This window comes from Uloborus diversus, chromosome 1 (genome assembly GCF_026930045.1).
Source record: "Uloborus diversus isolate 005 chromosome 1, Udiv.v.3.1, whole genome shotgun sequence".
NCBI classification, from domain to species: Eukaryota; Metazoa; Arthropoda; class Arachnida; order Araneae; family Uloboridae; genus Uloborus; species Uloborus diversus.
The window spans coordinates 67,023,454-67,046,152 of record NC_072731.1 but is presented as its reverse complement, the minus strand read 5'-3'; the positions used below and the strand labels follow the sequence as shown (position 1 = coordinate 67,046,152).

The window sequence follows — 22,699 nt, the reverse complement described above, 5'->3', positions numbered from 1 at the left end:
GATTCATGATAAGAACGTATATTTTGTTGCTGGTCCCCTAAATGAATAGCAGACTTAATTGTTATTGGATTTGACGTCTGGAGTATACTTTTCATGTGAAAAAAATTACAGAGCAGAGAGCAATTGGTCTTTTATTTCTCCAGAAATCTGTAAAATTGTGAATTTTTGAAAGTGTCCCAATACTTTTGGTCATATAGTGTATGTAATACCTCATGTATTTTGCCGAATTTAGTAACTGGGAATTTGAGACTCTAAAAGTGCTGGGTTTAGCTTTATTACAAAATTTCAGCGTAAGATAGTTTACAAACATTGAGAGTGGGTGAAGGGGTGATTTGTGCCTTTGAGTTTGGAGCAGGGTGAGCACCACTGCATACAAACAAAGATCACAGAAAAATCTTTAATTTTTCAAATTCAGGAAATCCTTCTCCATTGCCGTCCGCGACTTTGCCGTTATGCTCAATTTGAAAGAACTTTCACCATAACAGCCCCTTGAGAAATGCTATCGTAGCCTTCTCATCTGCATATAGTAATTAGATAAATAAATAAATATTTTTTCAAAAAGAAAAGGATTCAAAGATAAAGATTGGGGGAATTTTCTGGTCACCACTGGTGAGAAAAGGCAATTACAGTAGCCACATTTTTTGTAGTCGCCACTCCATTTGTAAAACAAGTAACTAACCAACAAAGTAGCATTTAACTTACCACTTAAATATAAATATTATCAGTTCAAATAAAGCTTAATGTAACTAATTAGTGGCATATGTGATAATTGTACAATCAACTATTAACTATGCAAAGAGGATCTAGTTTCATTTTTAAGAAGAATGTTTTCTGACAACTTGGATGGGGTTGGGGAGAGTGGCAAACAGGCAGCGGAAGCGAAACAATTTTGCCAACCGATAACTGGTATTTTTAGTCCCCACTTTTATTCGGCACTTGATTTTTCAAATATATTAAGTAGGATCATCCATTTTTAAAGAAAATTTTTTGGTTAGAATTTAGAGTTCATTTCGTTAAAATTCAGTGTGGTCATGCAGGCTTTTTTTTCCCTTCCTTTTTTGAAATCATCAATTTTCTATAACGAACATTTTTCTAAAAATAAAGCGAATTTATGAATTTATTTATTGCAAATATTCATTCATTCGTTAATTTTTCCTAGATGAGATCTGAAACCGTATTAATAGGGGAAAAAATCTTCGTTTCAAAATTAATTTTAGTTTGAATACAAATAAATTAATATCACAAGTCGGATTCCAAAATGCGCGGCAATGTACATTGCCGCGCCTTTTACATTGAGTTATTTTTCTTTTACCTATGTAGTCAAGACTCAAGAGGGAAAGAACTAGACTTTCCTTGGAAGGGTCTGTAAAAAGCTGCGGTTTCATTTCGCCGACAGCTATACCTCCCTTGACTTGCACAGCAGGGGGAGCGTCCGGTCTGTCCCCTTGCAAAATGTGACAGGTCACATGATCCACACTTTCATCGGTCACCTTCATTCTATTGGTTGTTGAAATGTCAATCATTTCACTGATGTACACTGCTTTCGTTTAAAGAAAAGGCCCATTTTCAAGCGAGATCGTTTTTCTTCCACACTGAAGAGCAGCCTTAATTAATGAAATTAAACAAAAATAAACTAATCTAAGATACCATCTGTCAAAATATCTTTCGGTTGTAAAAAAAATCAAAATATTTACAAGATGCAAAAGAATTGAAATCCCAAACACAGAAGCAATTTTTCGCGATGTTGCATACTGAACACATGTTCAGAAAATTGCATTGGTAAAATACTTTTTTAAAACTTCTAAGCACAATCCGATGATTTTTGAGATAGTTTAAGCACTAAGAAACTTTTTCAAGGTTTTCAAGCACTTGAAATTTTTTTTCCAAGCACTTTTCAAGGTTTTTCAAGGGCGTACAAACCCTGTATCCTTAAGAGAAAATCTAATTTCTTAAGGTACAAAGTAAATGTGTATACGAATGGAATTCAGAGCAGTTAACTTACAATGGAGGCCTACGTCGCCTATCCATTTGTGGTCTGTAAGGAGGTCTTCTTCTCCAAACTGGAAATGATGGTCTTTTTACTGGCGATTTAAACCACATAGGTTCTCTTCTTGGTCTGTCTAGCAATACTGAAGACACAGTAATTTCTTGGCCATCAATTTGTCCTAGAAAAATTTAATACATTAGGAATGCATGAAAAGACACTCAGTACAAAATAAAAAGCTCTGAAAAATGTATATAACCATGGGGGAAAATTTTAAGAAAAGAAATAAAAACAATGAACAAACATTACACAAATGAAAGCATTTATCGGTAGTATTACCGAGTGAGAAGTAGTGTAATAATGCAAATGCTGATTTTTCATTTGAATCAGAGTTTACTAGCAGTTTTCAAAGCATGAACGCCTTTTTTATGTAAAAGTAACCTATGTCAAAGCAGAGTAATGAAGCTATTTTTAAAAATAAAGGGTACAATTTCAAAGTGAGTACTTTTCTAATCCCAAAATAAGTAACCATGCTAATAATTTAATACACAAATAAAATTAAGCTGAAAAATTAAAAAATAAATTCATACATACTTGTTAGCCTCAGCAGAAAAAAAAGGACTTTCTACTTGAGCAGGGGTTTCCAACCTTTGGGTTGCAACCCCCTGATTTCTTAAAGAGTTGCGACATTACTACATTAAACAAGAAGTTCTGTCTAGAACTAGACGAGCCTACTTTCCTATATACCCGTACTACTTTCTAGTACCTGATCAATATTCTCAAAAATAGCTAAAATTGCAAATTTTTTCAAACATATTTTTAAAATACTTTAAGCTGATTTCTAGGAATAAAATATTCCTCACTCATCTAAAAAATAGATATGTAAAAAAAAAAAAAAAAAAAAAAAACGAACAAATAAAATAGCAGCAACTTTTAAACAAAGCAGCTAATACACTTTTTTCCATTGAAAAAACCATTAACAGCTTCCAAAACGAAAAAATAATAATTAAAATTAATAAGCTCATTAAAATAAAAACATCATATATTAAAAAAAGTTCCTTTTTCCCCTGTTGCCAAAAATATTTTTTTGAATAAATTAATGCACTTATCAGAAAAAAAAATGTCAACTTAAAGAAATAATTTTCATTGTCAAAAAAAAAAAAAATTGTCTGCGCATATCTTTATGTAGAAACATAAATGACTTCGAGTTTATTCACCAAAAACTGAGTACAGTCGACTCCCGCTACAACATGATTCGACTTACGCGAAATGGATATAACGCGATTTTTTCACCAGTAAAGAATTTCAGACCTAACACGAATAATTTTTCGCATTAGGTCTGAATTTTTGGAAGAGAATTGTAGTGTGTAAGTATCGACTTTGTTATAGGACACTAAAATTATTTTTTTTTGTGAATGGGCATTCATCCCTTTTGCTTCACTGAGAGCGGAAGTTCCCACACCGTACTAGTCTGAACCTTGCTTTATTAGTAAATACAACTATCTACTCCTCATTTTCATTCTTTTTTTTTTTTTGAATTCTAAATACAAAAATTGATGAAGTATAATAACACTTAAGAGCGCTGTTTCATCTAAAGTTTGTGAAGATAGAAATAAAACAAGAAAGTTTTCGACAATTAAAAAAAAGCTATGGGCTTGAAAAAGTAAAAAATGTGTCGAAGACAGCACACCAATTTGGTATAAGTGAATCTTCCATACGTACAATTGAAAGTCAAGAAAAGGAAATCCATTAAGTTCACCGAGTAGTGTCAAATGCAAAAATTATGAGAATGGAAGCTGCTCTTGTATTGTGAACTAAAAAAAACCAAGAGTGGTGTTACCATAGATGGAAACGTTGTTTAAAAAAAACTAGCGAAGTAACTGTATTTAAATATATATTAGAATAACGGTTTGATCACACAGCATAAATCATGATCATCTTCATTATTTTAACTATCATTACTGGATCTACTATACTGTACAACTATAGTGCATTATTTTAATATTATTACATATTGTAGGTACCGTACTGATTTATTTTCTGTCTCTCTTTCCCATTCATCTTTGATTTTGTGCATTGTAGCAGTATTTTATGTTGAATAAAACAGCTTTTTTATTTAAAAAAAACAAAAACAAAAAAAAAAAATAAAATAAAATAAATAAAAATAAAAAAAAAATCTATTTTTTTTAAATGTAAGAAACGATAATGTATTATAAAGAAATGGTTTAAAACAGTTTGAGGTTGTGTACATGTGTCTAAACAATTGGGTACGATAATAAAAAATTTTACGCATACCCTTTTCCAAAACGCGAAATTTCGACCTACGCGAGGGATCTTAGAACGCATCCCTCGCGTAAGTCAGGACTTGACTGTACCTAAATTGAAACTTTAGCGTAAGTCATATCAACAATAATTCTTTCACAGTTAAAACCATAGCTGTGGAGTCGGAGTCGAGGATTCAATTTGAGATAAAGGAGTCGGAGTCGAATATTTAAGAATCAGAGTTAGTCATTTGTCCTCCGTGTATAAATTTTTGCCAAAGCTACAAAGTCAGAGTCGAAGTCTGATTAATTGTCGGGCACAGGAGTTGGAGTCAAGTGCCCCTAAATTCTCGGAGTCGAAGTCTGGCGTCAAGAGTTATTTCCAACAAAATTTGTTTGAAGTAAATCTGCCTTCAAGTACGGAATCTACATTGACTTTCAGTTTCCCCGTAGGCGCTATTGTTAAGGGATTTGAACTGTTCAAAATTGAACGGAAAATTGTTCAAATCAAAAAGATATTTTATATACAAGTTTTTCATCAAAAGCTTTTTCCTACAAAGTTTGTTTGAAGCAAATTCGCCTCACAGTTCGGAATTGCGTTGAATTTCCCCGTGGGTGCTAATGTTAAGTTTTTTTTAACTGTTCAAAATTGAACAAAAATAGTTCAAATCAAAAAGTAAAATATGGGAATGAGGTGTCCTCGCCGAGATCTTTCAAACAAAAAATTTTTTCGAATCGGACTATTCATTCAAAAGTTATTAGGGGGGGGGGGGACAGACAGACATTTTCCCCCATCTCAATACCCTACTTTCCAATTTTTAATTTTTCGATATTTATTTAATTATTTTATTTAATTTTGACTTTCTTTTGTTTTTCGCAATATTTTTAAGATGCATTAAGCTTTTTTCATGCTTTTTTCTTCTTTTTCTGACTTTTACTGGGAAAGTAGGCTAAAAATATATCATTGAATTACATAGGGGGGAAATAGCCTTATTTTAGAATAGCATCAATACTTGAGTGCAATGCTGTATCAATTGAACTATAGGGAATGTGGAATGTCACCTTAATTTCAGTAGCCATCCTACTTTCTTTGATATTCTTTATTCTGTCCAATGCTGATTTGTATGAAACTTTGGAAAATTGAAAAATTGTTGTGAAATTTTGAATGAAATCTTGCAAACTTCGAATACATTTTAATTAATTTCTTATTTTTATATTAACAACTAAAATTTTATGGAAACATCCAACATCCACTGCTATTATACACTAGGGTTTCCAATCCCGAATCCCACAGGATTTCTAGTGGGATTGGTCCCGTGGAATTTCACTCGCAATCCCACGGGATTCCATATCCGGCAAATTCTTTTCCATTCAAGTGTTTTCCAGCTTTTGCCGCTCATAAAACGATTATTTTCAAAAGCATCATCTGAAATTTGAATCTTCTTCCTTGCCCCGTAGCAGAAAGCTGCCCACATGGCAACATTGTCGCAGAATGAGAGAGAGTTTGTGCAGAAATATTTTGCACTAAGGAGGGAAAAAAGGGATAGGAGGAAAAAAGGTCAGCAATAAAATCATTCTGCAGAACAATACCGAAGGATAGCTGTTTCACGGTAAAAAGTGTAACTGGATTATGAATTAAGGAACAGGCCTGATTTCCTACAAAAATAAAATAATAGCGACATTTTACAAAAAAAAAAAAAAAAAAACTTTGGCGGAAATAACTAAAGATAATAAGAGAAATAAGAAAAGCAGAATAACTATTTATTTTAGTCAACTATTTGTTGTTGTTCAGACGAATCCTTCAAAAAGAGACCCCATCAGTAAAACATTTAAAAATGTAATGCTGGATTTGGTAAGTTAAAATACTTTAAACTTCTGGAGTAGAAAAATAGAACAAACAAAATATAGAACTTAAAGAGTGAAATTTGTTATTAATTTGCTGGGTTAAAATTTTACTATGGGAATCAAAAAGTTTTTTTTTTTTTTGTTAAAATAGCTAACTGTTATTGGGAGTTAAAGCTATTTAGCGTGAATAGTATGGAACAACCTATATAAAAGGACTGGGACTCAAAGAAATGTTCGCTAACTGGGAGTGTCCCTTAAGGGAGGTTTTACATAGATTTTATTTTATCAAGCAATAAACATTCTTTTTGATTCATGTTACACTTATTTCTTTATTAACTGTAGTTAAATGTCTGATAACCCTTGATGAAACTCGTTTTGTCACTCTCCTGGTGCTGCTTGGCACTCTTATGGTGTGTGAAAATTGCCTCCCCCCCCCCCCGAGGGGTGTAGCACAATTAAACTGAGTTCCCTTTACTGTTCTCTTAAAAAGTTCCTAACAAAGAGTAAGTACAGTGCTGTGCAAATTAATTGGGACAAGCAGGAAAATTTAAAAATTATTCATAAAGCTGTTTATTTATTTATTATCTATACATTAATAATTGATATGTCCACCTTTTGCTTTAATCACGGCTCTTACTCTCTTTGACATCGAACTGACTAGTCTTTCACACATTTCTTTTACTTCTGAATCGCGAAACCACACTTTAATCACACTCTCTATTAACTTCACTTTGGTTGTACAATCCATTCTCCTCATTCTTGCTTTGCATATCGCCCATAAGTTTTCTATTGGGTTCAGATCTGGTGAGTTGCCCGGCCACTCAAGCAATGGCAACTTTTCTGAAGCGAAAAAGCTTTTGGTCAGCTTGGAATTGTGACAGGGTGCCAGGTCCTGCTGAAACACACAGTCGCCTTCCGGGAACCTCCTCCGCAGTGTTGGGATGAGTTTTTCTTGTAATACTTTGATGTATTTCTCACTATTCATCATCCCTTCGATGGGATGAAGGGTTTCTGGCCCTGAGGCAGTGAAACAGCCCCAAAACATCACTTTTGGGGGGTGCTTGGGGGCTTGCTGGATGTGTCCTGGTCGAAGAGGCTCTCCAGTTGTGCGACGAACGACACTTGCTCTGTATCCATGCACTTCGAAGTGAGTCTCGTCAGAAAAAATAACTTTTTTCCACTGTTCCACAGTCCAATCTTTATGTTTTTGTGCCCACTTGAATCTTTTTTTCTTCATTTCACTTGTCAGGAGCTGTTTTTTGATTGGGCGTCGCGCACGACGACCACGCTCAAGAAGGCGGCGACGAACTGTAGACTCATCTACCTCCACGCCATGGTCAGCGATGGCTCTTGTAATATCGCCACTGGTCTTTTTAGGGTCCATGACACTCATTCTGTGGATCAGAGCATCATCTCTTGGCGTGGTCTTACGTTTCTGTCCGCAGCGCCCTTTCCTGGATGCCTCCACTGACCCCGTTGTTTCATTGAGTTTTATAATCCGTGAAACACTTGATTTTCCAACCCCAACAGCCTCTGCTATCTTCCTAACTGTGAAAGAAGTGTTTTCACTAAGTGCGATTATTTTTGCTCTTTTGCGTGGGGTAATATCCATTATAACTGAAAAATAAAAAAATACTGAAAATTGCTTTAAAGTCCTGCAATTCGCAGAGAAAGAAGAAACACATGTGAACACAACCAAGCTTTATTAATCAATGTCCAACTGACGAATTGGTCATACTCAATACATAAGAGACAAGTTCAGACAAGTAGAAGACAGTTTTGGGCAGGTTGAGACTTGCAAGTTGCAGTAACAAGGATCCAAAGTCCTTGTCCCAACTAATTTGCACAGCACTGTATAAATGCTTTAGACGTTTTTAAACATATTTATTGTTAAAGAATTTTAAGACTGGGAAATGCCTAAATTTTTGGAGAGTTGCCCGTTTGTTTTACTTATTACACGTACCACTCAGATTTTAGATCATCCAGATTGCCTATGGTCCTAGTTAGTTCAGATAAACAAGGTTGCACTGTTCATGTTAGACAATGAAAATTACTCACCTCCATCCATGTGTTCAAGAGCCTTTTCAGCATCATTTGGATTTTCATACTCAATGTAAGCAAAACCTCTTGAAACATGTGTATGCATGCGATCTAAAGGCAATTCAACATGTCTTATGGGTCCATAAAGACTAAATATTTCATATAGATGATCTTTGTTAACATTTCTAGTTAATCGACCAACATGAATCTTTTTTGGTTTTGGGGCTGGACTTCTTCTATTAGACCTATTTGTAATCAATGTGATATAAGTTAAAATAATATAAGCTAAAATTGCAATCACATACACATATGCAGAATTTGAAGTAATTAGATAAGTAATAGCATTTAATACACACAAGTCAAATGAAAGCTAATTAGAGCCATTCCACGGGAAACTGATTTTGTTTCACATGTGAAGCCTCACATATGTCATCCTCATATATATTACTAGATGTACCCGCACGGCAAAGAATTTAAAGGAAGTTCGTTGAATAAAAAAATCTACTCCCTTCTCCCGTTTTACGCCAAGTTTGAAGTCTATGGCGGCTGTTTAAATAAATTTGACAGCGGTACTAATTAATCAATATCCTTTTTGTATTTTCTATACCTATTTCCAGAAACCACGGTACATCTAGGACAAAAAGGAAATCTCGTATCCCATACCAAAAAGGATTCAATTCCCCAGCGAAAAAACAACACAATTAAAAAACTCGGTACATCTAAGACAAAAAGGAAATCCCGCACCTCGTATGAAAAATTTAACTATAGAAAATCTATCGTCTGAGAAAAGTAAAAAAAAGAAAAGAACTCTAGAATTAAAAAAAAAATACCTCTCCCCCCCATCTGATGTCAAATAATCAGTAATCATATTTTTCGAATAAAATGTGTTAACACCCTTTGAAAACCTAAATGCAATGCTTTGAAATTTAAAATATTATGCGAAATAAACGAATAATCCGACACTACATTGTTTATCGCCAAATTCGCCAAGCGACTTTCAAATTAAAAGGAAAATCAATTGACATTCGCATAATAAATTTAATAATGGCAACAGAGCAATAACCAAATCAAGAATTCACCGGTCCTACTATTCAAACTCGACTCTATACCGAAGATAACCTCACTGCAAGCACGTTTAATCCGTATACCCAAGATGAGGTCACTGTAGAAACAAAAATCAAGTATAGCCTTAAAAATTGGCTCAAATAGGATCGCGATTAGAATCGCTTACATCTCCTGTTCTAATTAATTGATAGAAATGGAACAAACATCATCTTGTTCGGAAAGGAAAGCTCTCTCCAACAACATATAATGTTAGGGGGTGGAGGGATTTTTTAACCCCCTAATTAGGCAAAAAACTTGAAATTTCAAATTTGGGCTTTGAGGCCCCCGGGGTACGTTTGAATTTTGTGGCAAGTTTCAGGGCTGTAGGTGCTATGGGTTCTTCAAGCCATCGGAAACAAACAAACACCCTCACCTTTATACAAATCCTTTGACAGTCCAGTATTAATTGTTCTTAAAAATTTTTGACCCTTTTTAAGCTTAAAAGGGATTTAAAGTAATAAAAAAACTTGTATTTTCTGCAAAACAAACTTTATTTTTTTATTTCAAAACAACAAAAAACACCCTTCTACTTTTTTCTATATAGCAAGAGATTGATTTAAATAGGCTACAAAAAAAAATAAAATAAAAATGATGCAGATCGTAGTAGGCAGTCCAGAGAAATGACTTATTTAAACTCCCAATTGAAAAAGCATAAAAACTGACTTTAAATAAAGAGTGGCAACACCCAACTATTCACAGAAAACTTTCTGTCATTCACACTGAAAGATAACAAATTCAGCTTAAATGGTTGAAAAATAAAAAAATTGGAGAGATTTTCTAAATTCATGCCAAAACAGTGACTCCAAAAAATGATCAAAAATCAAATTTTTAAAAAAATTCTCCAAACCGTAATTTTTATTCAAAAAATCTAAAAAAAAAAAAAAAAAAAAAATGGGCTTTTCTCACAGATATCTATTTGTAAAAAAATAACGGACAAAATTAGAGACATGACAGCTGACTATTTAATTTAGGCGATTCGACGTGGAATGATCTGTATATATGCGAAAATATATATCTCTTCGATAAAGGTCTGAGTTAAAGGTAATATAATATCCATAATGATGGATCTACTCATTATTTGGGTCTCTTTTATTATTGTTATCATGAATGTTACCTTTTAAAAGTAACACTCATGAGTTTTATAGAAGAATTTTTCCCTGTAATAAATTCTCTTGGTCTTTTTGAAAATTAAATTAGGTCTCTTGTTTCCTTAACACAAAATACATTAATGCCTTATTGCATATATCTATTATAAAAAAATATTACAAAATAAATGGGTAACACTAATGAGATTTGATTAAAACACTCTGCACACACACAAGGAATAAATGTATCCAATTTTCGACTTACACATTCTAAGAAGATACAAATAAGGCTCCCCTAAAACTGTTGCTAACTGCGGTAAAGAAATATTTTGCACATAAAAAATATTAAATTCTCTGGGGTAACACTCATGAGTTGCATTTAAGGACACACACTGAATTGAAATTCAAAAATGTTAGATGAGCAGTTCTGTTAAATCAATTTCAGCTGTGTTTAACTAACAAATATTACTTCTTTCTTTAATGCAATTAAAATAAATAAAAAAATAGAAATAAAAAATAAAGAAAAAAAAATAGCTGCTTGAAAGTATACAAAAAAGATTTGTTTTTGCACATTTTCTAGTCAAGAGAAGGAAATTTCCATTACTAGCTAACTGAAGTAATATAAAGGCATATAAATTTACAACTATGAAAAAATACAACTGAATGCAATGAATTTAACGTAAAACAATGTCTCACTACATGCTTATGAAACGCCAAAAAAAAAAAAAAATAATAATAATAATCTTTACTTATAATAAAGCTGAAAGTCTCTCTGTCTGGAGGATGTCTGTGACGCGCATAGCGCCTAGACGGTTCGACAGATTTTCATGAAATTTGGCACAAAGTTAGTTTGTAGCATGGGGGTGTGAATCTCAAAGAGATTTTTCAAAAATTCGATGTGGTTCTTTTTCTATCCCAATTTCAAGAACAAAACTATCATAAGATGGACGAGTAAATTACGAAATTATCATAACGTGGAACCGTAACATGGGCACAAGCCAATTGGCGAGATACGAAATTATAATAACGTGGAACCTTAACTTGGGTACAAGCCAATTGGTGAGAAAATTCACCTACATTATTTGTAAATATACAAGCGAACCGAAAGACCTTTCAATTTTTCAATTATGGGCAAAGCCGTGCGGATACCACTGGTAATAATAATAAAATTAATTTATTAACAATCGTTTTGAAAATCATCCTTGCTCTACAATATTAAAACATAATTGTGATTACTTTCATTAAGGCCAGTTGTATGTAACTATGCAAAAGTTGAGCCATTATTATGAGTTTCATTAGAATATAAGTTAATTAGAATCTCCTTGACTAATACTGATATTTAACCTTATTTTTCTAAAGGTAAAATATTTCCACTGAAAGCAGTTTGATAATGAAAGGGTGAAATGGACTTGACAAGAATTATATACAAACAATCGATATTATGAAATAATAGTTTTAGACAAATAATGTTAAAAGCATACAGCTTCTACATTATCTAAATAAGAGTAGAAACTAATATACAAAGAAAAAAAACCTCAAATAAGTAGAAGCATCACATGATCTCTAAATTAAACATAACCAATTGCTGTCTAATTTTCAGTAATTATTTCTTTATTTTAAATGTAAGTTTAATTTATGTGTAGCATTTATTATTTTTATATCCCTACTTATTTATTATCTTAATACTTTCTTGATTCTTTTAAAATGACGTAAAACTTGTAAAATTTATTCCAGTATTCTTAACTATGACTAAAAACTTGAAATATCTTGTATATTTTGCATTACAGAGATCTCTCGTTCTGATGACCAAATTTGTTTAGACGACAAGGGTCATGACAACAAATGTTGACTGTAACCAATAAAACTTCACTAGAGCGACCCCTCTTTGTTCCTGAAAACAGTGGTCGTTAATGGAGGTTGGTCTCTCTTAGAGGTTTTTTAAAGTACAAAAAACAAAAATTGCACCAACAGAAATCATTTATGTTCTGCTTACAGTATATGAAGAACATTGTGTTAAGAATATATTTAAATAGAGAAACTAAAATTATAAGATATAACAGAATTATAGAGCTTTAAATTGTGATAAAAGATTTGTCTGCTTAGATTCTTTGCATTTTCTGAACCAACTTTTGTCTCTTGTTCTGCTTTTAGCTGCAAAATCAAATTACTAGTGTTGATATCATTAGGGTGCTCTGAGCGCAACATGAGCCTATCTTATCACTTGCTCAAATGAGCTAAAAATAAATTCTGACCACTAAAATTACCTTGGAATGCCCCGTTCTATTTGCAAACAACAACTAAATTCCAAGCCTTTTGGATTACTACTTGCCCTTATCTACCTCCCACAATGACAGAAAGCGTGCCTAACCTCCTGCAAGATATACAAGGGTCACCTTAGCTTCACAATGGGTGCAAAAAATTATGCCCTTCTAACAGAGGGTCATGAAAGAAATCCATTTGAAACACATAGAAAAATAGGTTTTACCCCCTTATCCTGGTTTATTTCACCTTTTGTAAGCAAGAGAAAACAGGTCTGTGTCCAGACTAAAATGTTTTATTGATTTCTTTTAGTTACAGTACACTCTCTATATTTCGAACTTCGATATCTCAAAAATTTTGATATGAAGAAAAATTATTTTTCTCCTTGATTTTGTGCATTTATCTAATGTTATTTTTCATTCTTATGTCAGAGTTTTTAATCAAAACCTTGTTATGTCAAATATTTTTCGCAGTCAAATAATTTTTTTTCGAAAAAAACTGCAGTTTATTGTCTTGAAGCAACTCGAGGAATGTTTCCAAAAAATTGTCACTCCCTTCATTATTTCTCTCAGGGGTTGGGAATGATTCGGAGAAGATTATCTACTCTCACTTTTATTCTAAAGCCCGGGGGTGTCAGAGAATTTAAGTATAAGAAGCTGACAAAGCCTACCTAAAACTTTTTCTCCCCCTTCTCATGACGTTTCGTTGAACCTTTTGACCCTAATTCCATCTCCGTAAAAAGGGGAGATGAACAGAAAAGCTCTTTAGAGACACAGGGAATTGTGCAATCCTTTGTCCAGCTTCTTTTGTTCTGGGGCGCTCAGAACTCGTTTGAAACCGTTCCGCAACTTGGTAATCTAAATCTTTGAAAAGATTAGTCGTGGTAAATCACTACATTTTTCTACTTCAATAGAGCGTTCTTTTTTCTCTATTATTTTTGGCTCATTTTAAAAATTAAAATTTTTGTTATTTAAGACTTTATTTCAACTTTCATGACATGTTATCACTTATTTTTAACTTACATGACTAATTTTTAGAATGTTATTTTATTATGATTATGACCTTGTTATCTTGAACAAGGTCATAATCATCAATATCTTAAATATTTTTACTGTCCCATCAACTTTGTGATAGAGAGTATGCTGTATCTTTTATTTTTCTTGCACTAAAAATTTCCTTCATTTTTTGGTGCTGCGTTTTCCATTTGACTAGATAGGGAGGAATATCGGTGCCTTAGAAAATTGGTTGTTAATGGAGGTGGTTGCTCATAGAAGTTTCACTACTAGTAAAAAACAAAAATTACAATTAAAAATAAATAAAATGAACAGATATAAGATAGCATGTTTTAAAATAAGTTTCAACTTTCAAAAGAATTGAAATATTTACAGGATTCAAAAGGATTGAAATCCCAAACACACATGTTTGCAGTTGGCATGTTTCCTTTTTTTTACCTACGTGCATTAGAAATTATGTTTAACTAGCAAAGACTTCTTTTAAAAGCACATGAAAATTATTCAATTTTTTGCAACATTGATCAAATATTTTTAGAATAAAAAATATGTGAAAGATTTTTTCTACAGCAGCATTATTAATATATAATTTTCAACACATTAATAGACAGAGCCGGTCTTAAGCTGATTAGAGCAAAAGAGGTCAATGGGGCCCCGCTCTAAAAAATTTTTTCCCACAAAAATAAATAAGAAAATACAGGAAATAAAAAATTCAAATGAAATTAACTGATAATAATTATAATATGTTTAACTGAAATTAAGTCTGGGAAGTTACTTTCCGTGCGATTAAGGGAGTGGGGGGAGTTTCCTGAAAGTTTTAACATCCTTATCAAAGTTAGAAAATATATGTCCAAAACTACTAGTCTCAAGTAAATTTTCAGAAGAAAAAAATGAAACATATAACCAGTTGAACATTTTTAAATCCATATCTAAGGCCGTACCCGCTGCACCCAATAACTTCCAGTCAAGAGAAAGGAACTAGGTAGAGGGGAACTAAAGTACAAACTCTTAATGATTATCAGCAATTAATACGGTCTGCAATAACGTAAGGGTCAAGGGCCACTATCCCAGGATCTTACTATCACTTGGACAATGCGGAAATTTACCCGATACTCCAAAATTTCAGGAATTTCCAAAGCTATCTTTTTAATTTATTTCATTTATATATTTACTTTTGTTATTTTTTTACTTTCATTATTGGTGTTGATAAAGTATCTCAAAATTCAGCAGCAATGACAATTTTTTTAATACACAATTAACACTTACGTAGGTGCAATTCTGAAAAATAAATGAAAAAATGATAAGCATCAAATGCCGCGTACTTTATATACATATAACACCTTCATAACAATTCTAAAGAAAGCAAATTGTCATTACTCTTCTAACGTTTATACATACAGCCTGGAATTTGGTTTCTAAATCTTCAAGGCCAAAAAATTTCTTGGGGCAGCCACCAAATCCTGACATATCTCCTAACGTGACTGTAGATGCTATTGTTAAGACTTCAACTTCAAAAAATTCAGGAGAAGTCTACTCCAAATGCCCTTACTTCAAATTTATCACAAAAAATTGACCAAAATTACATTATTCAGTTTTCAATTTTAAAGGATTTCCAAGGAAGATTCATGAATTTCACAACCTTCCTTCCCTTCTTCTAACGTCTCCAAAGGTAGCCTAAAATAATGTTTTTAAGATTTAAATTTCGAAATATTTTTTGGGGGAGGTCTCTCACACCTATTTTCTAACTAATGACCCCTTTCTTTAGCATCAGCACAGTAGCTTAAAATTTCCTTTTCAGAAAATACTATCACTAGAAAACAGGGTTGGCAAGTTTTTGCCGGAAGCGGAAAAAACCACGGTTTTTACCGCCCGGCAAAAATAGGTTTTTGCCAAAGTGGCAAAAATAGATTTTGTGTTAACAACTTACGGACAGTTTTTTCCTTTTATATAAAAGTAAAAGCTTGAAAAGATTTTGATAAAAGGCTTTGCCATTTTCTGTAGAGTGAGCTAGTATCACTAAAAAGTAGAGAGAATATAGAATGCACATATTAATCAGCTTTTTTTTTCTTTTTAAATTCTTCTCTTGGCTATCCATTTTCCCAGTAAGTGAGAAAAAATGCATCATTTCTTTAGTGAGGAAAAGTTAATATTTTTCTATATTCAAGTAAATATTCTGTTATTAATTAAATAACTTAAAAATCTTAGTGGGATAAAAAAGTAATTTTATATATATATATATATATATATATATATATATATATATATATATATATATAATTCAATTTTTTTATTAATTTACTAAGCTTAAGTAAAAATTCTTTGTTTTAGCATTGAAGGAATTGGCTCATTCTGAAAAAATTGTTTTAGCAAACATTTAATATCTTAAGTTTTGCAATCCCAACATTTGTTTTTTATTTATTTTTCATCTTATAAATTAGAAGTAACATGGAGAGACATAACTAAAATATTAAAGTGCATTATTTATATTATATTGTCACTATTTCTTGATTAACACTATAATGCCACTTTATTTGCAATTAGGTTTTTGCCGTTTTTTCCATTTTTGCCGTTTTTGCCATGGTTTTTTCCACTGGCCCGGCAAAAATACCTTTTTGCCGGCAAAAAACCAAACCCTGCTAGAAAATATTCAAATCCTTCCTTCCCATGGGTAGCATAAAATTGATTTCAGTTTGTAAAAAAATTCCGAGAGGAATCTCCTCCCTTTTCCTCTATCGTCACCAAAACAGGGCCTAAAATTGAGTTTTTAACACTTCAATATCGAAAAATTTTCGAAGAGTCACTGAATCCCCTAACGTCACCAATGATAGTATAAAATTGCGCCTTAAATCCCTCGATTTTGAAAGTTTTCTGAAGGAGATCACCAATTCCTTTCTTCTCCATTTTCATCAAACATCCCATCATCATCAAAATCCCCAGTTCCCTGTCGTTACCAAAATTAATCTAAACTTATCTTAAGTTTTAAAAGTAATTCCGTAAGCAGGAAACCTCCGCCTCTTCCCCTTTCCGTTTATTTTGCAAAAAAATTGTCCAAATTTGCAATTTTTGACTTTAGCTTTGTCAGCTTGGGGACCGTGGGTGGTTTATCCGACCTCTAACGTCCCTATCCTCCCCTTCCCCAAACCTCATTTCCGTACCAAAACTTTTTTTAAACTTCAGTTTCGAAAAATGTTCAAGAACTCCTCCATTCCCTGCAATTCCGTTCCACTTCTGACATCCCAAAGATGTCTGGATTTTTGCATGTAGTCTAAAATTGCTCTTTTAGAACTGATAACTTTAGGAGCATTTTCCTTTTCCGTCTAAGCTACAAATTGCGCTGATAGGCGGCTCGTACGGGAGGATCAACCGCCCGCCCACTTCCAACGGTGAAGGGGCTTGCCCCCTCAGTTCTCAAAGTTGTACAAGAATGATCGATAGAAAAATGATTTTTTACTGTGTGGGTTACTTTATTCCACGAAAATAAAAACCAAAACTTTCACGGTAACCGAACTTGAAGGAGGGAAGTCTACGGTGGCTATCCGTAACGGTTCTGGAAGCCATATACCCCATTTTTAGGAGGACATTTGATCAGTCATGTAAAAATCCCATATCATCCAATTTTAAAAAATAAAGGAAGAAAAAAACAGCATCAGGGGCGCCGTTCCCTTACCTCCACACTTCTTTGGACCCCCCCCCCCACCAATTTTCTCGTGCACCAACCGCATGTGATTGGGCATAAAGATTCGCAGAGCTACTTTTCTTATGTTCTTAAAATTTACACTTACTTTTGTTGCCTTTCATTCATTCATTTCTTAAGAAAGAAGGAAGTAAAAATCAAAAGTGATGTAGAAATTTGAAGGAAGATGGATAATCGCGGCAGTTTCGAATCTTTGCCTGAATCAGACAAATCGGTCGGCATTTCTCGAATTTGGACAACCATTCTGTGAAGGACCCCGCCAGATTTCTCTAATTGGGCCCCGCATCTGCTAAGGCCGGCTCTGTTAATAGATCACTTCTGTAATTATTCCATATAGTATATACAATTATACAATATATTAAAAATACCATGGGAGGAAAAATAAAGAAGCATGCAGTTTCCTAGGAGCCAATTTCGTTAATATTAATCTACCTTTACTGCCATTTTCAAAGGGAAATCACAAGATTTCCCTTAAAGGGAGAACCTAGCTTAGAACATGTCAGGGAAGTCAAGGAAAACATATTGCAGTAATTTGGACACTTACAGGAATTTCAAAAAAATATACATTGTTTTTTTTTTGCTGAATCAAAACGGAATATTATAGTTTGACAATTAAAACAGCGACAAGTAAAAAAGTTGTGGTGGACTTACCTAGATCTTTCCCTTTTCTGGCGATCATAGTCTCGTTTCTTTGTCTTTTTCTGCTTTTTTGAACCTGATGAAGATGAAGAGGATGAAGACGAACCACTATCTGATCCAGAGCTTCTACTACTGCTTCTTGAAGAGGATCGAGAGGAACTTCCTGAGCTGCTGCTTGAAGAGGAACTGGATCGACTTCGAGAGCTAAAAAGTTTAATTTTAGTTCACTCTAGTGGATATTCTGATGTTCAGTAGGCGCGGCTCAATGTGATCACTGTGGGACTAATACAATTTGACAACAATAACCAATTGATAACAATAATCCCAAAATTTTTAACAAGATCCCAAAAGAATCCAGACGACTAAAAATAATGATTTTTTCAAACTAAGGAACATTTATTTTTGCAACAGCGAATTACAATCACAATGACTCTATAAAAAAGTTTTAAATTATTAATTATTAAATTAGTAGAATGGGAATATCTGATGCATAGTAATAGGTGAAATAAAATATGACTCTGGATCAAAAATCAAAGGCGTTAATGAATTTTTTCATATGCAAACAAAAGGCATCTTAGGGGGAGTCGGTGGTGACTAAGAACGAATTTCCTGTTCCACTCCTAGAAAAAGAAAGGGTCTGTTGGGGTAATTTGGGTACAAAAATGACCTACTTTGAACTTTCCAATACTGTAACAAATTTATATATACATATTTTTTCTTTGTTTTTTTGTTTCAGCTTAGCATTATAACTTTCTACAAAATTACATGTTAATAAACCCATTTGCATATTAAAGGCAAAAATAAGTTTCATTTTACCAAAATTACCCTGTAGATGGGAGAATTTGGATATGCTAATTGTTAAAGAGCAAAGCATGGTTTTTATAACAATCTTACTCAATGTTTTCAAACTTAGGGGTAAAATATGTAGGTAAAATATAAATATTGGGATAGCACGAATACTAATTTTTTTAAGTATTAAGATGGATTTCAGACTGAAAATAGCACAATATGACAAGCTGTTAATAGAAGGTAAGCAGTTTTTTGTTACAGAACATTTAAACAAATTTAAACAACCTTTCAACTAATTTTTAGCATATATTACGTTGGGTAGTGAGGATGGACATACATGCCAATGTTAGCTGTCCAATAGAATTATTTGTTCTTCTGACCGGTAAAATGTAATGTATACCCAAATTACCCTGTGTTTTTAAATCATTAATTGCATGAAAATTAATTACGTTAAACGCTTCAATTCAATGCCAAATTAAAGTTAACATATGTAATGTCTACATACCTTAACTTGAAAAACATAGAGTGGCAGGTTAATTAGTAGCAATATTTGGAAGTAGTTAGTTTGCATTGCATTGACATTTCTAAAAAGTTGAATTAATTTTTTATCAATTTCAAAAAGAGTGTTGGCAATATTTTTTCAGCATATATTCATAGGTAAGGATGATGTTTATAACTGAATTTTTGTAGGTGTACCAAATGAATATTTCTCATTTTATTCAATAAAACATATCTTATACCCAAACTATCCCGACTACACAAATTACCCCAAGGGACACTAGCATTGCAATTGAAAACTACAAAATGCTACACAGAAAGTTAGTCTTGTCAATGCTTGCCTTTGTATTTCTGTTGATTGAGGACGAAAAATAGGAGAAAAAATTTGAAAGTTTATGAATAAGTGATAACAATAAATGAAGACACTGATTACAATCCGACTTTTTTTTTTAAACATTTGTTAATATACAAGTGTTCCGTGACTTAGTGATTCTGATATAACATTGAGCAAATGATAACATAAACCGCGATCACATTAAGCAGCACCTACTGTAGATGAAATCAAGCAAAATGTGTATGCACTTTTTTTATTGGGCAGATAAAGACATCAAAAAGTTCAAATTGTGTGGAGAAAGAGCAAGTTTGAAACAATCATCATACCAACCAACTTAGGAAAAGCTTATGTGCAAAATACCTGTGGTTTAATAATAAACATGTATATCAGAGTGGCGACAGGAACTGGAAAAAAAAGTTCCCTGACTTTTCCCTGATTAAGTTCACCAACTTTCCCTAATTCACGTTACCAATGATAATGGTTTTCTTTCTTTGCCCTACCTGAAAAGCATTGCATATTAAATAAAGTGCAGTGTTTAGACCGGTTTAAGCTGTTAATTAAAAATATATTTTGAAACGATGCCCCCTCCCCCTTTTTTTTGGTAAAAATAGTATATTAAATTATCGATAGAGAAATGTTGGAAATCTAAAACAAATACTTAACTTAAAGGAACCAGTTAACATAAGAATTCTAGGAAAGTCTTAAAGACATATCTAATCATGATAAAACTAAAAACAATTAAATGGAAATAATCTTGAACTGAATTTTCAAGCAGTATAATTGTTGCTGCAAGAATAACAAGTGATAGTTAATGTATAGAAGTAATGTGTAGTTTTACTTACGTAAATAACACTGTCGTGTGCAGGTAAACTGCAGTATCTGCAGAAATTAGTTTTCGAGATATTTGAAGAAATGTGTTGTGGATTCAGTACTAACAATAGGAAATTGTTGGAATTACGACTTTTATCTCGCATCTTTTTCAGCGGAACCCAAATAGGCCAGTATGTACAATAAAATACAATAGATGGCAAACATGCAAAAAAAGAAAGGAAAAGAAATGTGCAGTTACGGCCCTTTACTTACACACCACAGACTAGACAAATTGAAAGCTTTCAACAACCAGTCATATCGAGTTATTCTCTAATCAAGAGCTTAGGTTTTAGTGAATGAAAACAGGATTTTAACTATTAAAAAATGATAAAAATATTTACTTATGTACACAACTCAATTTCAAATAATTTCATTAGTTATCAAAAAAAAAAAAAAAAAACTTAGATTACTTTAGTAACAAACAATATTGAAATTCAAAAACAATTATTAATTTCAAAATTTATATGTAGTCTAGCATAATATAAATGAATGCGCGAATGGCATTCGCAGAAATTTTTTTCAAACTGCTAAGTTGAAGCCTCTTTCCAAAAGCCTTTTAAAGCACATGTGTGGGAAAAAAAATGGTTTTGGTTGGTTTCAGGTGGTGAAAAAAGCAAACCATATGTTATTGTAAAAAAAATAAAGGATTTAAAGCACTTTTTTTTTGGCCTCTTTCATATTTGAATATAAATTTAATTCTTTATTCAAGAGTGAGTGAGGCAAAATAATTACTTGCAGAAAATTTTCCAGCTAGGATTTGTGTTCACAGAAAGTTTTTCATTTTATCTAAGTCTATGTATATGGTTTTAGAATTAAAGAGTTTTAAAGGCTGGAAAAAAAAAAAAAACATTGTGTAAAGTGTAGTGACAGCAAATAACCATGCAAACTGTGGCAAAAAAAAAAAAAAAAAAAAGACTTTTAGTCAAAATTCAATTTTAACAATTAAATTAAAAACTACAAGTGATAACTTTTAAGATTTTTCCACCATTAATTTATACTTTGACCTTGAGGAAAAAAGATGCACAAATGCACTGCATAATCGCACCTCAATAATTTTACTTTTTAAAACAAATAATTGGCGGAAAATTCGTTGGGAATCAAAGTATTTCATTTTGCAAGGAAATTTTTTTTTTCTGCTTCATTTGATCAATTTTCCCTGAATATTTGCTATTTTTTCAAAATTCCCTGATATTTCCCTGAGTGATAAAGTTCCCTGACTTTTCCCTGATCTGTTGCCACCCTGTAAATCAGCATTTTAAGTTTTGAATACTAACTGCTTGTAACATACTTGTATGCTTAATTTTTCAATTGACTTATTTTCCTTCATGTTTCATTAGATTATTTGTTCATGGTTAATACTATTTTTTTACAACAATTGGAAAAGCATTGTTCTCCGCATAGATCAAAAAAAATTTCCTAAATTGTGACTCTGGAATTGCTTTAATTGGATAGCCAATTAAGAGGTGGCCTGGAGTGAGAACTCCCCTCATTAGAATATGATGGCAAAGGAGTTAATGGGCATGAATTTGACATACCTTCTATTTGGGTAACAATGGTAAAAAATTCTGTTGTAAGTTTAACACTGTTCAAATTTCTTCTTAAATGGTATTTAACTAACTTACATCGGCTTCCTATAAACCTCCAAAATTTGGGGAATTAGGAGGAAAAAATTTCCAAACGCTCCTTATGATGAATAAACAGCTTAAAAAACAAAGATAGAATAAACGATTCTTAACCAGAGAATAATGTGACACAGTGCTAGTTGCCAATCATGAAGCTTTCTTAACGATTAAAGTGGAGTTCTTAATCAGCTTTGGTTTTGTAGAAGAAAAGTACAGGAGTTGAAGTATAAAGTAAGGAGAAGAGAGTTAACTTTTCAAGTATTGTAAAAAAAAAAAAAGTTAATTCTTGATAACTTCAAATAGCAAGGGACCAACTAAAACTTTGGTTACTCCAAGGTTTTAGTTGTTCCTTTCACTAGTTCCTGTCCTTTCAGTAGTTCATGTCCCTTGTTTTTCTCAGTAATTCCTTTCCCAGCAAGCTGAAGAATAATTTTTATTTTTTTTTTTCGGGAATGGTGCATAATGGATAGACTATAACACTTAATAAGTGTGTTTGAAAGAAATTAATTCTTTGTGCTAAGCAAAAATATCTCGACAGAAAATAAATTTTATTGAGATACTTTGAAAAAGGAAGTTGTTTTCAACTGCTTACATTTTTTACTGAATTGTTATTAAGTTTCTGGATTAAGAAGCACTAGTGTAAATAAATTATCCCCTTTACATAA

The 22,699-nt window shown here is 32.5% G+C and overlaps 1 protein-coding gene across 1 annotated transcript in view; it reads right to left on the bottom strand.

The window, feature by feature from the left end:
• Positions 1–22,699, bottom strand: part of LOC129234630 (RNA-binding protein with serine-rich domain 1-B-like) — a 57,468-nt gene that overhangs the window by 8,293 nt on the left and 26,476 nt on the right. Inside the window, exons 4-6 of the mRNA XM_054868663.1 lie at positions 17,934–18,125; positions 8,149–8,375; positions 2,003–2,165 (exon numbers count right to left, since the gene is read on the bottom strand). Of these exons, the coding sequence (XP_054724638.1) occupies positions 2,003–2,165; positions 8,149–8,375; positions 17,934–18,125 (582 nt within the window). The remainder of the gene's footprint in view (positions 1–2,002; positions 2,166–8,148; positions 8,376–17,933; positions 18,126–22,699) is intronic.